The sequence below is a fragment of the Littorina saxatilis genome, linkage group LG2 (assembly GCF_037325665.1).
Source record: "Littorina saxatilis isolate snail1 linkage group LG2, US_GU_Lsax_2.0, whole genome shotgun sequence".
Lineage (NCBI taxonomy): Eukaryota > Metazoa > Mollusca > Gastropoda > Littorinimorpha > Littorinidae > Littorina > Littorina saxatilis.
Window position 1 is genome coordinate 64,553,704 of NC_090246.1, and position 15,204 is coordinate 64,568,907.

General features: G+C 40.2%; 2 protein-coding genes across 2 annotated transcripts in view; one reads left to right on the plus strand and one right to left on the minus strand.

Annotated features, from left to right (window-relative positions):
- Positions 1 to 821, minus strand: part of LOC138959544 (uncharacterized) — a 33,141-nt gene extending 32,320 nt beyond the window's left edge. Inside the window, exon 1 of the mRNA XM_070331062.1 lies at positions 715 to 821. The gene's annotated coding sequence lies outside the window, so the exon portion shown is untranslated. The remainder of the gene's footprint in view (positions 1 to 714) is intronic.
- Positions 822 to 1,635: 814 nt separating this feature from the next.
- The window catches only part of LOC138959534 (uncharacterized), a 28,728-nt gene continuing 15,159 nt past the window's right edge, over positions 1,636 to 15,204 (plus strand). Inside the window, exons 1-4 of the mRNA XM_070331054.1 lie at positions 1,636 to 1,782; positions 4,291 to 4,504; positions 5,308 to 5,422; positions 13,535 to 13,622. Of these exons, the coding sequence (XP_070187155.1) occupies positions 4,307 to 4,504; positions 5,308 to 5,422; positions 13,535 to 13,622 (401 nt within the window). The 5' untranslated portion in view covers positions 1,636 to 1,782; positions 4,291 to 4,306. The remainder of the gene's footprint in view (positions 1,783 to 4,290; positions 4,505 to 5,307; positions 5,423 to 13,534; positions 13,623 to 15,204) is intronic.

Here is a 15,204-nt window from a genome sequence, read left to right on the forward strand (position 1 = left end):
GCGAAGTAGCGATGTTGGTGTGTTTCATCTGCCTGTTGGGGTCTTTCGCACACTCTGGTGCTAATGTAAGTGATCAGAACAGTAAGATTAACGATAGAACTACCAACAAAATCGTATTGTCAGCAGGGGGCACACTATTTTTCAAGTCTTGATTGTCGTGAGTAGTTTTTGAAGAAAAGATATTCAACAAAATAAGGCTACGAATTCTTCAAAATTGAGGTGCACCTCGAGACCGATGTGTGTTCTTTAATCGTAGGTAATTTTTAACACCAAAAACAATGCAAAAGACACGTTCGAACTGCCTAACTACACAAGGTGAAAGCGTGTTATTTTGTCCCCCTGTTATGGGGGACTATCGATTTTCCACGAGAGTGACCTTTCCTTAGCTTGGTTATGTCTATATACAGGCTTTCCATGCATGTACAGTCATTTCCCAAAACAGGTTGGCTCACTATATCATATGTGCCAAGGCTTTTACACAGAAAAAAATCTCTCGATTTGAACACATACCAATAATCAAAATCATCACTGCCTCTTGGAGCTTTTTTTATTTTAGGAATGAATTATACGTGTGGCGTTTTAGAAATGTATTCAAAGGAATTATTAAAATGATACAAAGCAACTTAAAAAAAAAGTAAGACAAACAAATCCCAGATTGATCTGATCTTAAAAAATTGAAGAAAGGGAAAGAAAATCCCCCAAAACCATACTTACTTCCCTCGGTCTTATTCAGTCCCTGAACCTGAACGCAACAAGGGTTCCGTATCGTGTGATAGGTAAAATGACGTATTCCATGCATCGTAAAATGCACCAGAGTATCTTTTTCTTCCACTAACCGAAAAATCTACCACTGGATTTATGGCACAGTACAACTGGCATTAAGCCAAAAAGAGTTCATTACATCAGGTGACATACTTCAAATTGGTAGCTGTGCTTGGCACCAATTATTTTATTTGCAGTAGTCTACATCTTCACACACACACACACACACACACACACACACACACACACACACACACACACACACACACACACACACACACACACACACACACACACACACACACACACACACACACACAAACTGCACCTACCACTCTTTTTCTCGTCAGTCAAGACATTGGGGTGGATTTGAGGCGGGGATAAATGTTGAGTAAGTAACAACGAAACCACTTATTTATTTTAAGTACTGTAACTGTATAGATTACACCTAGCTGTGTTCAAATTTGGTTATGATCTGACTTGTTTTGTGTGTGTGTGTTATTACGTTCTTACCACACACACACACACACACACACACACACGCGCGCGCGCGCACACACACACACACATACACACACATACACACACACACACACATTCACACACACACACACACACACACACACACACACACACACACACGCACACACACACACACACACACACACACAAAATTGGCAATGACATACACATAATTCTTCTTTTGACCTGGTGTTCTTGTTTTGGGCGTCTCTGTCATGATCATGAATGCCAAATTATATGTCCATTATTTCCAAGTCTCTGACAACGGTGTAGCTTAATTGCTCCCTTACATGGTGGCTTACGTCAAAGTGTTAGTATATCCGACCCTCTAATTGCAATATGACAACCACCACTTGTTTACTTAATCAGTGATGCTGTATACACACAATGCACTCACACTGAAGGCAGTGATAGTGTTTGTAACGCTGGTAAGCCCAAAATCGACATTGCATCTACAGTTTTAGGACTTGTTTTTTTTTCCCAACGAGTAAATCAAAGGTAGGTGGTTCGAATGTTATTTGTATTTGAAGTATGTGCTACCTTTGTTTTGTTTTGTTTTGTTGTGTTCTTTTATTATTTGATTAATGTTGTTGATATTTTGCTACCTTTTACTTTGATCAGCTTTAAGCAAAGGGTAGGCCAGAGAAATGATTTGATTCGGTATAAAGGGAAAATGTTGTTTTATTTCTATTGGAAAAATGCTGGGATTGAAAGAGTAAGTGATTTGTTTATAGTGGAAGAAAGGAGATTGAAGTAAGCAGCAGAGGTATATAGACTAATTGGAAAGAATAATGCAAATATTTTATTGGATTATCGGGCATTAATAAACGCATTACCCAAATTATGGATTAATTGGATTGAAAATAAACATATTATTGTCCAGATGGATAAGCAGTTGTTTGATGGCAGCCTGTATTATGATAAAAATAAGCCAAATACAAAAAATGATAGAAAAGAAAAGTGTAATTACTGCTGTAGAAAAACCTTGCGTATATAATTTTTGGTTGAGGAAGTCTGGTGTACAAATAGATAAGGACATTTGGACCCTTGCCTATGTTTCTAAACAAGTGAGGTTAAGAGAATTGCAATGGAACATTTTACATAACATATATCCAACAAATATTTTATTATGTAAAATGCTAGTCAGGGAGAATAACAGATGTATAATTATGTTGTACGGAAGTTGATTTCGTTGAACATTTTTTGTTTGAGTGTATACCGGTAAAGTTGTTTTGGACGAAGATAGAAAATTGGATAGAGGAAAAGGTTGGATTAAGGGTTACGTTTAAGATGAAGGATATAATATTTGGCTATCAAGACACAAGTTGTAAAAAGATGTGACATTTTGTAAATCATGTAATATTATTTGGGAAAATGTGTGTTAGTATTTTTAGAAAGACAACTTTTCGGGGATCAATGTTTGGTTTAAACTGTTTTATTTAACGTTTGTGCATTGTTTACAAAAAACGCATATTGAGTAAACAACAACAAGCATAATGCTTATAGGATCAATGTTTGTAATTTTTGAGTTCCAAATATTAAGTAGAAAAATTGAATTGTAAATATAAGGAATATTTCCATTGTAAATAGAAAATGTCCATGTTTCGTGGGTGTAATATACCTCTATGTTGGAGTTAAAAAGAAAAAGAAACAAGTCGCGTAAGGCGAAAATACAATATTTAGTCAAGTAGCTGCCATTTTTCAGCAAGACCGTATACTCGTAGCATCGTCAGTCCACCGCTCATGGCAGCCAAAGGCAGTGAAATTGACAAGAAGAGCGGGGTAGTAGTTGCGCTAAGAAGGATAGCACGCTTTTCTGTACCTCTCTTTGTTTTAACTTTCTGAGCGTGTTTTTAATCCAAACATATCATATCTATATGTTTTTGGAATCAGGAACCGACAAGGAATAAGATGAAAGTGTTTTTAAATTGATTTGGACAATTTAATTTTGATAATAATGTTTATATATTTAATTTTCAGAGCTTGTTTTTAATCCGAATATAACATATGTATATGTTTTTGGAATCAGCAAATGATGGAGAATAAGATGAACGTAAATTGGGATCGTTTTATAAATTTTTATTTTTTTTTACAATTTTCAGATTTTTAATGACCAAAGTCATTAATTAATTTTTAAGCCACCAAGCTGAAATGCAATACCGAAGTCCGAGCTTCGTCGAAGATTACTTGACCAAAATTTCAACCAATTTGGTTGAAAAATGAGGGCGTGACAGTGCCGCCTCAACTTTCACGAAAAGCCGGATATGACGTCATCAAAGACATTTATCAAAAAAATGAAAACAACGTTCGGGGATTTCATACCCAGGAACTCTCATGTCAAATTTCATAAAGATCGGTCCAGTAGTTTAGTCTGAATCGCTCTACACACACACACACACACACACACGCACAGACAGACAGACACACATACACCACGACCCTCGTTTCGATTCCCCCTCGATGTTAAAATATTTAGTCAAAACTTGACTAAATATAAAAAGCGTGCTATGCAGCACAGCGAAACCACTACCGTGCTAAACAGTCTCGTCAGTTTTACTGCGTTTTGCACGAGCGGCGGACTACGGTCATTGTGAAAAAATGCAGTGCGTTCAGTTTCATTCTGTGAGTTCCACAGCTTGACTAAATGTAGTAATTTCGCCTTACGCGACTTGCTTCAAAATACATTGACCTGCGCGCTTGTGTGTGTGTGTGTGTGTGTGTGTGTGTGTGTGTGTGTGTGTGTGTGTGTGTGTGTGTGTGTGTGTGTACGTCAGTACGTGCGTGCGTGCGTGTGTGTATGTGTGCGTACGTGCGCGCGTGCGTGCATGCGTGTGCGTATGTGTGTGTGCATGCTTGCGTACGCGCGCGCGTGTGTATGTATGTATGTGTGTATGTGTGTGTGTGTGTGTGTGTGTGTGTGTGTGTGTGTGTGTGTGTGTGTGTGTGTGTGTGTGTGTTGTGTTGTGTTTGTGCGTGATTACGTGTGGCGGAAACCCATTCATTCAGACAGAGGCAAACAGTAATGAAGTCCTTCGCCCTGATTATGTACCGCTGTTGTTCCCTGCTGCTCCTGTCCATACTAACATCGTCATCGGTGTCTGCCATACCTTCCTACAACGAGGCCCAGCTACGAAACTACGGCTTGCTGAGTCAGCAGATACGCGCAGAAATGGTTCAATTGTCAGAAACAATTGTTAGCAGGATAACTAATCTGGAAACGGTAAGTGAGGGGAACACTGGTCGATGTGACGGTATTTTTTTTCCTTGTGACATTGAACATTGAGCTTTAATGTTCTAAACCGTTAAAATGATATTTGCAAATATTGCGGCAGTATTTTGAAATTATAGTAAAAAACAAACGACTGTTTAAATAGCCTATAATTCAACATACAGATCATTGGATCTTAAATCAAAAAACTAAATCTGCACATATTGGTATTTAAATCAGTGTTTGGTTTACAAGTGCGCCTTGCGCCAGTGGCGCATAAAATCTGAAAATGTCCCATTGGAATTCCCTTCAGCGCGTCAAAGGTCGCTCTGAGCTTACGTACCACTGCACCATCCTATGCACACTTTACATCGGAGTACAGCGTTCGAAATGAACAAAGAAAAGCGCCTTGCCAAGTTTGTATAACTCGCTGTGATTGGCTGTGGTGTATTGTATGCAGCCCTTCTAGCGACCTATCTTTTTTCGCTCACCATTTGTCTTTATGAAGACGCCAACCGAGCGTCCACCGATTGTAGGACACATAGGCCCACATCAAAAATAATGTCTCATAAGAAAATTGTGCCTATTATTGTAGGGTCAAGCAAAAATTTCATTTCAGCTGCACCAGCTGACGTTGAAACAATTAACAGAAAGGAATAGCGATAAAAGCGGAGATCAATGGAGTTTGGCTACAAATAATGTGTAAGAATCTTATTTTTAAAGTACGTTAAAAAAAATGGAAAAAAATGTTCGATACAATAGGGTGTTTATGTTTTGTGAGGTTATCGTGTTTTCCCTTCTCACTTGTTTTACAGGCACTCTTGGATGTACGTACTCAATTAGATCAAGGACAGACAGGCGCCATTTCCTTATTGGCGACTGCCAGTCAAAATCTACAAAACATAGGTGACGCAGCCAAGACAAACTATGGTAAGCTAAATGCTATCTTTCATCTCATTCCGTAATTTCCTTAACATGTGAGTGCAATCGTCTCTCTCTCTCTCTCTCTATTCCACCTCCCCCCCCCCCCCTTAAGCCTCCCCTCCCCCGGTCTAAATACTTGTCCCCAAATATTTGTTCTTGACTTGTTTAATCACCAATTATTATACTTTACGCATTCTTCTGGTTAGGTGTGTATGTGTGTTTACTTTTTTTTCTTTGGTGTTTTCTAACCTTCTTTTCGTCTTTTCTTTTCTCTCCTAAATTTGGTAAATATTTTGAGTAAAATTTACGGATTGTTTTTATTTACTGTGTAAGGGCTTGTCTGCCATGTTCTTCTTGTAAATGTGTTTGAAAACACCACCATAAGCCGTAGGTTTGTTGTTGTCTTCACCCTATGTCTCAGAGAAAGGTTCTATCTCCACCGCTCACACATTGGGAAGAACACAGGTACTCTTCTGCACTTCAACCAGCCCGACCATTCTCTCGGTGATATGGAGTGCATTGTGATCGAAAGAGTCTTTTGTTCGACCCGGGATGAGAGGTGGAAAAGAGAGTCTTTCTGGATTGCAAAATTAAAAACTTTGGTGCCGAGTGGACTCAATTCTGATCCGTAAACAGTCTATCACAGCTTTCGTTTAGACCATGCAATGTGTGTGTGTGTGTGTGTGTGTGTGTGTGTGTGTGTGTGTGTGTGTGTGTGTGTGTGTGTGTGTGTGTGTGTGTGTGTGTGTGTGTGTGTATGAATTAGAGAGAGAGAGAGAGAGAGAGAGAGAGAGAGAGAGAGAGAGAGAGAGAGAGAGAGAGAGAGAGAGAGAGAGAGTGAGAGAGAGAGAGAGAGTAAGAACTTGTCATCGAAGAAAGTTGTCGGAATGTTTATCAAAAGTTCATGAGCATGAAGATGTCTAAATCTTAGTGTATCTTCTCTATTGATCTTCGAATTCATATAGTTTCGATACATATTGTTTATGTATTCTGTCCGAAGGGTTAAGTGTTGTATCTTTATGCAAACCTTTGGCATAAACAAATGTGTTAAAGTACTTACGCATAAGTGAAGAGACATTAGAATGATACTTTTGCCTGTTCACGGCGTACATGTATTGATATACTTAAAAGGAACATACACCTCTAGCAAACATATTTAAAGCATTCCGGGTCAAGGTCACTACTCAAGGTCACCGGTCAAGGTCATTCTTTTTTTCTTGTACACTTCAGACAACGCCTTGATTTGTCGAAAATATTTCATTCAAACTTGGCGGGCAAACAAGTACACACCCTCAGAAAGACAAATGGCTCCTGATTCTGGCTCCAAAACGTCATTCACACGGTTTTGATTTGAGCTGTCATTATTTTGACGTTCTCCGCTGTCTTCCCTCCTGGCAATCTATACATATAAATAAAAGAGAGTGTCTGTCTGTCTGTGTGTGTGTGTGTCTGTCTGTGGTCGCCATACCTCTGAGATGGCAAGAGGCAGGAACAAGATAGTGTGCACGTACACTCCCTAGGTGCCGCAGATGTGCACCTGGGTTTTAGTTTCTTGATTCATTGTTTCCTTTCTCAGATTATGGACCTCCCATTTATTGAATACAGCCTATATGGTGCAAGACCAGTTCAGTGCCTACTGTTCACCTGTAGCAAGCACATCATGCCAGTGATATTAGAGACTCGCTATTGCTCCTATGAGGGGAAGAAATGAAGAATGAAGAAATTTCTAGAAGGTAAGGGAGATAACTCTTTTTTGTCTGTGGTCGCCATACCTCTGAGATGGCAAGAGGCAGGAACAAGATAGTGTGCACGTACACTCCCTAGGTGCCGCAGATGTGCACCTGGGTTTTAGTTTCTTGATTCATTGTTTCCTTTTTCAGATTATGGACCTCCCATTTATTGAATACAGCCTATATGGTGCAAGACCAGTTCAGTGCCTACTGTTCACCTGTAGCAAGCACATCATGCCAGTGATATTAGAGACTCGCTATTGCTCCTATGAGGGGAAGAAATGAAGAATGAAAAATTAACTGGACAGTTCCGGAAATTTTTAGAAGGTAAGGGAGATAACTCTTTTTTTGTATCCAAACAAAGGAGGTAAAGCTAATGATAATGGGATAGCGAGCGTCTTAAATTGCTACAGGGCTCCGCTTACTCCCGGGCGAAGCCGGGCTTAACTGCTAGTTATATATATAACTACCGTTATACACTCATGTCAAACAAATGAGTATATTTGACAAGATCCTACATGTGAACCACACTATTCCACTTTATATTTGTTGGTGTTAGTCGAGAATGACAGGGCCGAATAAGACGTTAATTCTAAATCTGAACATAACCAAACTCAAACATTGTTAGCATCTTTCTCCGCGAACCTTACGGAAAAAAAACTATTTCATTTTCTTCATCGCTTATGTAGCAAAAAGATTGCGGTGAACCAAACGATGGACTTAGTCGTGCTGAAACAGCCTTTTCTTGTGTAAAGACATTTTCTTTCAACACTGCCAACACTCACAGATTTACTTTTCTGTGCACTCCACTTCGCTCTACACTATTGTTTTGTCGGCGGTTGCGATTTTTCTTTTGTTTTTGTTTTCCTTCAGATGCTACCAGAAGTCACAAGGAGTAAACTCAGGTCCGAAGAATGTGCGAGGCAAAAATGGGATCATTTAGACTTTAAGGAATGGAGGCACGGCCCTTATTTTGTGGAGGCTGGCATTGTCATGGAGAAGATGGGAGGTCTGGGTTTCGCAGTTTAGTCGTTAACTGCTGAACTCGTGAGTTACTTTGGGTAATAAGGTCCTGCATAGTATGTGACAGTGACAGTTCTGTTAGCAAAATCGACAGCAACGGGACCTTCGTGGTCGCAAAATACAGCGAATAGCACTGTTTCTTCTTTGAAACCCTTGCTTACAAATACAGTGCGTCTCGTAATTGTGGTCCAATTGTTTTGTGTTTTCTTGCAATAATATAGAAGGAAACCAAAGTCTCATTATCAGTGACTAGATTCATCACAAGTGTGGGTCTACTTGGTTCAAAACGGTTAAGCAGATCGCGTGCAAGAGGAACTTGTTGGTTCTTCCGTTTCCCTGTCAGCTAATGAGGCATCCATTTTGCGGCCAGATTTTGAAGCTGAAGGTCATTGTGTAGAATTCTGTGAACGGTTCTATATAAAAGTTTAAGACTTGCACTATATACTCGTATGTACACTTTTAAATCTTAGTTCTTAAGTTTTGATACAACAGCTACATTAATTTCGTTTGCAGAGCTGTTCGGACGTCTTGTTGGCTATTTAAAGTTGTTCCGTTTTTCCCAAGTGTTGATTTCCCTTTTCTTCTGTCAGATTGTAAATTATGTAGCAGCTTTGTTTCATGTTACTTTCTTGGTTTAAACATAAGTTTATTTTAACAAGGGTTACAATCATGACATGTATACAAAGTTCACAGAAACAGCAACAAGCTAGAAGCTTATAGTGGTGTTCCTGCATGACAGTACAACATAAGGCGGTAACGGGTGAAAAATTTGTCTCAATAAACCAAATCTATTAATAACGTAATGAACGTTGCATAATGATTATAAAGAAAGACAGTAAAGGAAGGAAGGAGGGAAAGAAGATGAATAAAAGAAGAGGGATGGGTAGGAGATGTGCAGAAGTTAAAGTTGTTGTCCGGTTTGTAGAGCATTTATTCTGACTTGCCTACCCCACGCCGAACAACGGGAAAAGTGGCTGCACAAGGGACAGAGGCTAGCTCTCACATAGCCTCTGGGGAAACAGAGCATGACTTTATACAGAACACAAGTAAGAAGGAGAGTAAGAAAGAATAAAGAATAAATGTGTTTTCAAGACAAAGTAAAGTAAATGGATACGAAGGTGATATGATTATCGGGTAAGTGAATAGGTCACACGGATGGCTGTGAAGACATTCTACGTCAAATACACAATATTGCATGTGTTATACAGCAGGGTGAAATATGAGTAGCATTTGAATTAGGCACAGCTATGTACATTTGAGTATTAAAGTATTAAAGTATTAACACAAGAGTTGGACGATGTGGTGTAAGTTAAGTTGATGTAGCCGGTACGATCATGAAAAATGAGAAGGTAAAGCGAAGTGACCATGACATATAAACAAAAGTATTATGCATTCACTATAAGACTATACATACTTGTATTACAACGATGTTGACAAAGCTTTGGATACATTACATGTTAACAGTGGTTTGACACGGCAAAGTCGAATCTAAGTATTTAAAGCAATGAAAAGATTCGCACGCAGGCATGCGTCGAAACACGACACATACCCCCGGTCGTTCACATGCACACATACACACATTCACTCGCACACACACACACGCACACAAACACACGCACACACACACATACACACACGTACACATACCCACGCACACATAACACTACCCCCACCCAACCATCCACGCACACACGCACACAAACGCGCGTGCGCGCACACACGCTCCACCCTCACAAACACACACAAACGTACACACGCTGGCACTCACACACACTCACAAACACACACACGTATCCACTCACACTCGGCGCACGTACACATACTGTATCATCATTTCCGATATCTGGGGTGCGCATATACGGTACATGTACCATAAAGCAAGACTGGTGTCAGTTCAGTTTCTTGGCACAGTTGCACGTACTAGCACGTGGTCAGAGTGGAGTCGGAATGCACGCTCTATACACTGACCTGGGCAGGTGAGGGGAGTGGGTGAGGGGAGTGGGGGAGGGGTTACAGGTATGATTCATAGGCACATGCACGTTGACTTTGAGAAATGGTGTGATTGTGACAAGATGTTCACTTCAAAACATATGCAACGTAAAGTTCAGTATTTGTCTCTTTATGTGTTGTATTCTTCATTTTCCTGCACACACACACACACACACACACACACACACACACACACACACACACACACAAACAAACACACACACACACACACTCATACATACATACACAGACACACACACACACACACACACACACACACACACACACCTAGATGGATTGTGACGTGACCGTACAGTTAGTGAAGGAGAGAACTAGGTGACCAAGGCTGGCACCAAGGTTGGCACTACACCAAGGCTTCCAGTTCGCGCATGGTTGTGATGCGGTTTACTGTGTTGTGTTTCTTCACAAAGACGACTCCGTCTCTGCACCAAGTGTCGTCCAGCGACTTGCTCACTTTCAACTGGCGAGCTTTACTGGCCACGGCGGCGCGCGTCTTGGTAAGATCATCGTTGATGAAGATCTTTGACGCGCCTCGGGCCCCCCTGCCGTCGCGGGAAGGGAGCGCGGGCCAACTGGCGTCTGGGAAGAGCTTGCTGGAGTCCACGTCACGCAGGTTCCTCCGGGCCTTCATCAGGGTCGCCTTGCTGCGGTAAGACGTCAACTTCACGATGATGGGGCGCTGAGAGGGCTGGCCAGGGGCAGGTTTCCTCCCGACGCGGTGACTCCGGTCGATGTCCACGTCCTTCAGGTCGACGCCAATGCTCTTCGCCACTTTGTTACTTTCTTCACCTTTGTAGAAATTTCCTTTGTGTCATTACCTAGCTACACTCTTTTACAGAATAGGAGTTGTTCATGGTGCTTGACAAAAGACCCCGTTTTGAAGCATAACCCAAAAGTGACGTATTTGGATGCCTCGTCATTTATGACGTAGCAACCTAATGGCGTCATCTCTGAGAGGTAAACCAGTTAAATGTTTGGCCTTTCAAATGATATATTATTTTTGATGATCAGTTACCTGAAACATTTAATATAGCGTTTTGATCATTTTGTTGGATCATAACTCGTACAAATCTCTGGGTTTAACTGCACTAAAAATTAAAAATAACGGACAAATGATCTCGTTTTTGTGCTCAGCTTTTTCCAGTTACAACAATGTTAACCTTAGTCAGAACACGTAACAAAAAATCACAAGGAAATTGGTGAAAAACTACCAGTAACAAGTACACATGGTTCCAAAGTGCCATAGACGTTACAAAACAGCGCCACGTCAGTGACGCACTTTGTGCACAACAAAATGGGGACAAACAAACTCAAATCACATGGTTGGACTCCTCCATTTAAAAGCTAAGAAAACTCGAAATAAGAAATAAATCAACCAATCGGTTCATCGCCACAAACAAAAAGTCTACCCAAAACGTCACTGACGTGGCACCATTTTGGGGTAGAGTTTGTTTTGAATATATTTCAAAAAGTATTAGCAAGTGATATTTTAAAAACAGATCAAACGATAGTTTTAGGCTTCTGTAGCAACTTTGACTAATTTTCGAAACCAAAACAATAAAAACTAGCACACGCGATGACATTCTTAAAAGTTGTCATAAAATGACTTCACACGGCGCGTTCCCAAATGACATCAAAACAAAATGGCGGCATACAAGGGGAGTGAACTAGAGGCAAGCGATGAATGGTATACTATAAACATCTCTTGTGGCATATATACGGTGAAAAAGCCGTCAATTCCATTTTGAATTCCAGGCTTAGGTGAGCATTTTTTTTGGAATTGCCCTATATAAATATAGTATTAGCAGTCAAGCCCGGGTGTTAGCAGAGCCCTAAAGCATTTTAAGACATGTATGCTATCCAATTATTATCAGAGTATCAGATCTGGTTGACCCAATAACTTTCTTTTTCCTTATCATATGTGTACGAGTAAATGTTTCCCTAAGTTCAAGTACTAAAATTAATAGTTTGGTCAGATAATTCTAACTCTGAATTCGATTAAAAAAGGCAATATCTAACATGTCCGCATTCTGATTTTCGATTTTCGTTCGGGTCAGCGATTTATGTGAAGTATGTAAAAAAAACTGCTTGGTAATGGTACATGACACTTTCAACAGTGCATATTCAGCCATACTTCCACACCCCCCCTGCACAAATAAAACAGCATTGTTTAATTCCGCATTGTTTATTTGGGCTTAAAAAACGGAAGCACGTTCATGCGCACCTTTTGGCAGCAAGATCAGGTCATATGGTGTGTGTTAGTAGTGTGTGTGTGTGTGTGTGTGTGTGTGTGTGTGTGTGTGTGTGTGTGTGTGTGTGGCTGTGTGTGTGCGTGTGTGTCTGTGTGTGCGTGTGTGTCTGTGTGTGTGTCTGTGTGTGTGTCTGTGTGTGTGTCTGTGTGTGTGTCTGTGTGTATGTGCCTTGTTGGAGTGCCTAAAGACTAGATTACATGATTGATGGCAATGTGCTTTCTCATTAAACTTGTTTTGTTACATTTGGTCAGAGAGAGTTGAAATGTTTTAACATAGAGGGGGCCGAATCGAAACGAGGGTCGTGGTGTATGTGAATGTGTGTGTGTGTGTGTATGTGTGTGTGTGTGTGTGTGTGTGTGTGTGTGTGTGTGTGTGTGTGTGTGTGTGTGTATGTGTGTGTGTGTCTGTATGTGTGTGTTTGTGTGTATGTGCCTTGTTGTACATAGTGCCTATTAAAGACTAGATTGCATGATTGATGGCAATGTGCTTTCTATTTAAACTTGCTTTGTTACATTTAGTCAAGTTTTGACTAGTTTTGACTAAATGATTTAACATAGAGGGGGAATCGAGACGAGGGTCGTGGTGTATGTGTATGTGTGTGTGTGTGTGTGTGTGTGTGTGTGTGTGTGTGTGTGTGTGTGTGTGTGTGTGTGTGTGTGTGTGTGTGTGTGTGTGTGTGTGTGTGTGTAGATTCAGAGTAAACTACTGGACCGATCTTCGTGAAACTTTACACAAGAGTTCCTGGAAATGATATCCCCAGACATTTGATGTCTTTGATGACGTCATATCCGGCTTTTTGTAAAAGTTGAGGCGGCACTGTCACACCTTTATTTTTCAATTAAATTGATTGACATTTTGGCAAAGTAATCTTCGACAAAGGCCGGACTTTGGTTTTGTATTTCAGCTTGGCAGCTTAAAAATTAATTAATGTGTTTGGTCATTAAAAATCTGAACACTGCAATTAACATTTTATTTTTATAAAACGATCCAAAAACAATTTTATTTTATGTTACATCATTTTCTGATTCCAAAAACATAAAAATATGTCATATTCGGATTAAAAACAATCTGTTCTGAACTCGTGTGTATGCGTGTGTGTGCAGCTGACGCAATGATGGCGTGGACAGAGAATTCGTACACAGACACCAACGACCCTTTGTATACCAACGTGAAGCTTGTGCACGGCATGAGGTAAATAATTATACCGGTACTGAATGTGCCTGTCTGAGTTTATAGCAATCAGGGTATAACGTGTTGGTGCCTTCTTAAAGACCAGTAATACAGATGGCGTGTTATATGTTAGAAGGCAAGCGTCTCGGTATATCTAACATGCAGGTTTGTATGGTGTCACACACGCATTCTGACATAGGTCACATCACATTGTACACAGACTCAGTCAAAGCACACTTGCAGTCAACGTTCGTTCTCTCATCAATAGGTGCACACACAAAAACATGTTTCTACAGTTTATATACAGTTCACCAAAATGAAAAAGTTTCAAAACAAATCATTTTATCCAGAATTATCCTTGAACGTGGCATGTAACGATGCTGGGGTTAACGGGGTTACAGATACCGTGCATTTCTGAATCCTTTTCCTGGTTGTCGTCGGCGTTGATACTTCGGTGCTTAGTCTCACTCGCCCCGGAGCGTCTGGTCGGCCGTTCGATCTGGCTTTGGCATCTCACTACCGCCTCGCCTCAGTGCTGAGCCCGGCCCCGGAACTGTTCATAAAGACGATGATTAAAGTTCGTGTTCATCCTATGGTGCGCCAAATTGATATTACTATCGTTAACTGTTATATAGGGGTTTGAAACTATCGTTAACTGTTATATATAGAGTTTCGAAACTATTGTTATCTGTTATATAGGGTTTTAAAACTATCGTTAACTGTTATATAGAGTTATATCAATAGCGCGTTCGTGCGCATTATTGCTAAAACTATGTATAACAGGTAACGAGGGTTTTGCAAAACGGCGGCATGGTCCGCGCAAGTGATATTACTATCGTTAACTGTTATATATAGAGTTTCTAAAAATAGCGAAGGGGTAGTCGGATGTTTCGATGCCGGCAAAATGGCTGCTGAACGTTTCATTCGAGCGAATTTGCACTAAATTACTACAACTTTTAGTAGATCATATTCAACTAACCGTTGTCTGATAAGTCCATCATTTCGCTGCTTCGTTTAACGCTTCGTTAAGAATCAAGAAATCAAATCTTCGTTTACCGCGAATATTCTGTAGGCCTACCGTCTTCAAACCGCACACGTGGAAAACGGAACGGCGGAAAGTACAAATGATTTGATAAAGCTAATATTAAACAAACTCAACAATAATTTGAGAAGACGACAACAGAAAAACGGTCAAGTATTTGCTAATGTTGTAGTTTTTTAAATTGTGTTTTTAGTTGAAATTTACATTTCGTAGCAAAAAGACAGTTTTGCAATGGCATTTCAGGGTTTTCCCATTTGGGAACGATACCGACGCGCTTTTGATAAAACTATCGTTAGGTGTTATAAAGAATTTCAGAAACTCTATATAACAGCTAACGACAGTTTCGAAACTCTATATAACAGTTAACGATAGTAATATCAATTTGGCGCATCATATCATCTATGTCATTGACATAACGTATCTTACCCCAACCCATACGTACGTTACAGCCACGTTTAACAAAATCACTATCTTTCCGTTACTTTAACTTCACCGTACTGACATCAATATTCTTGCTGTTAAACTCTTCTTAAATACCAACGACGCTAACGAAATTCAAAT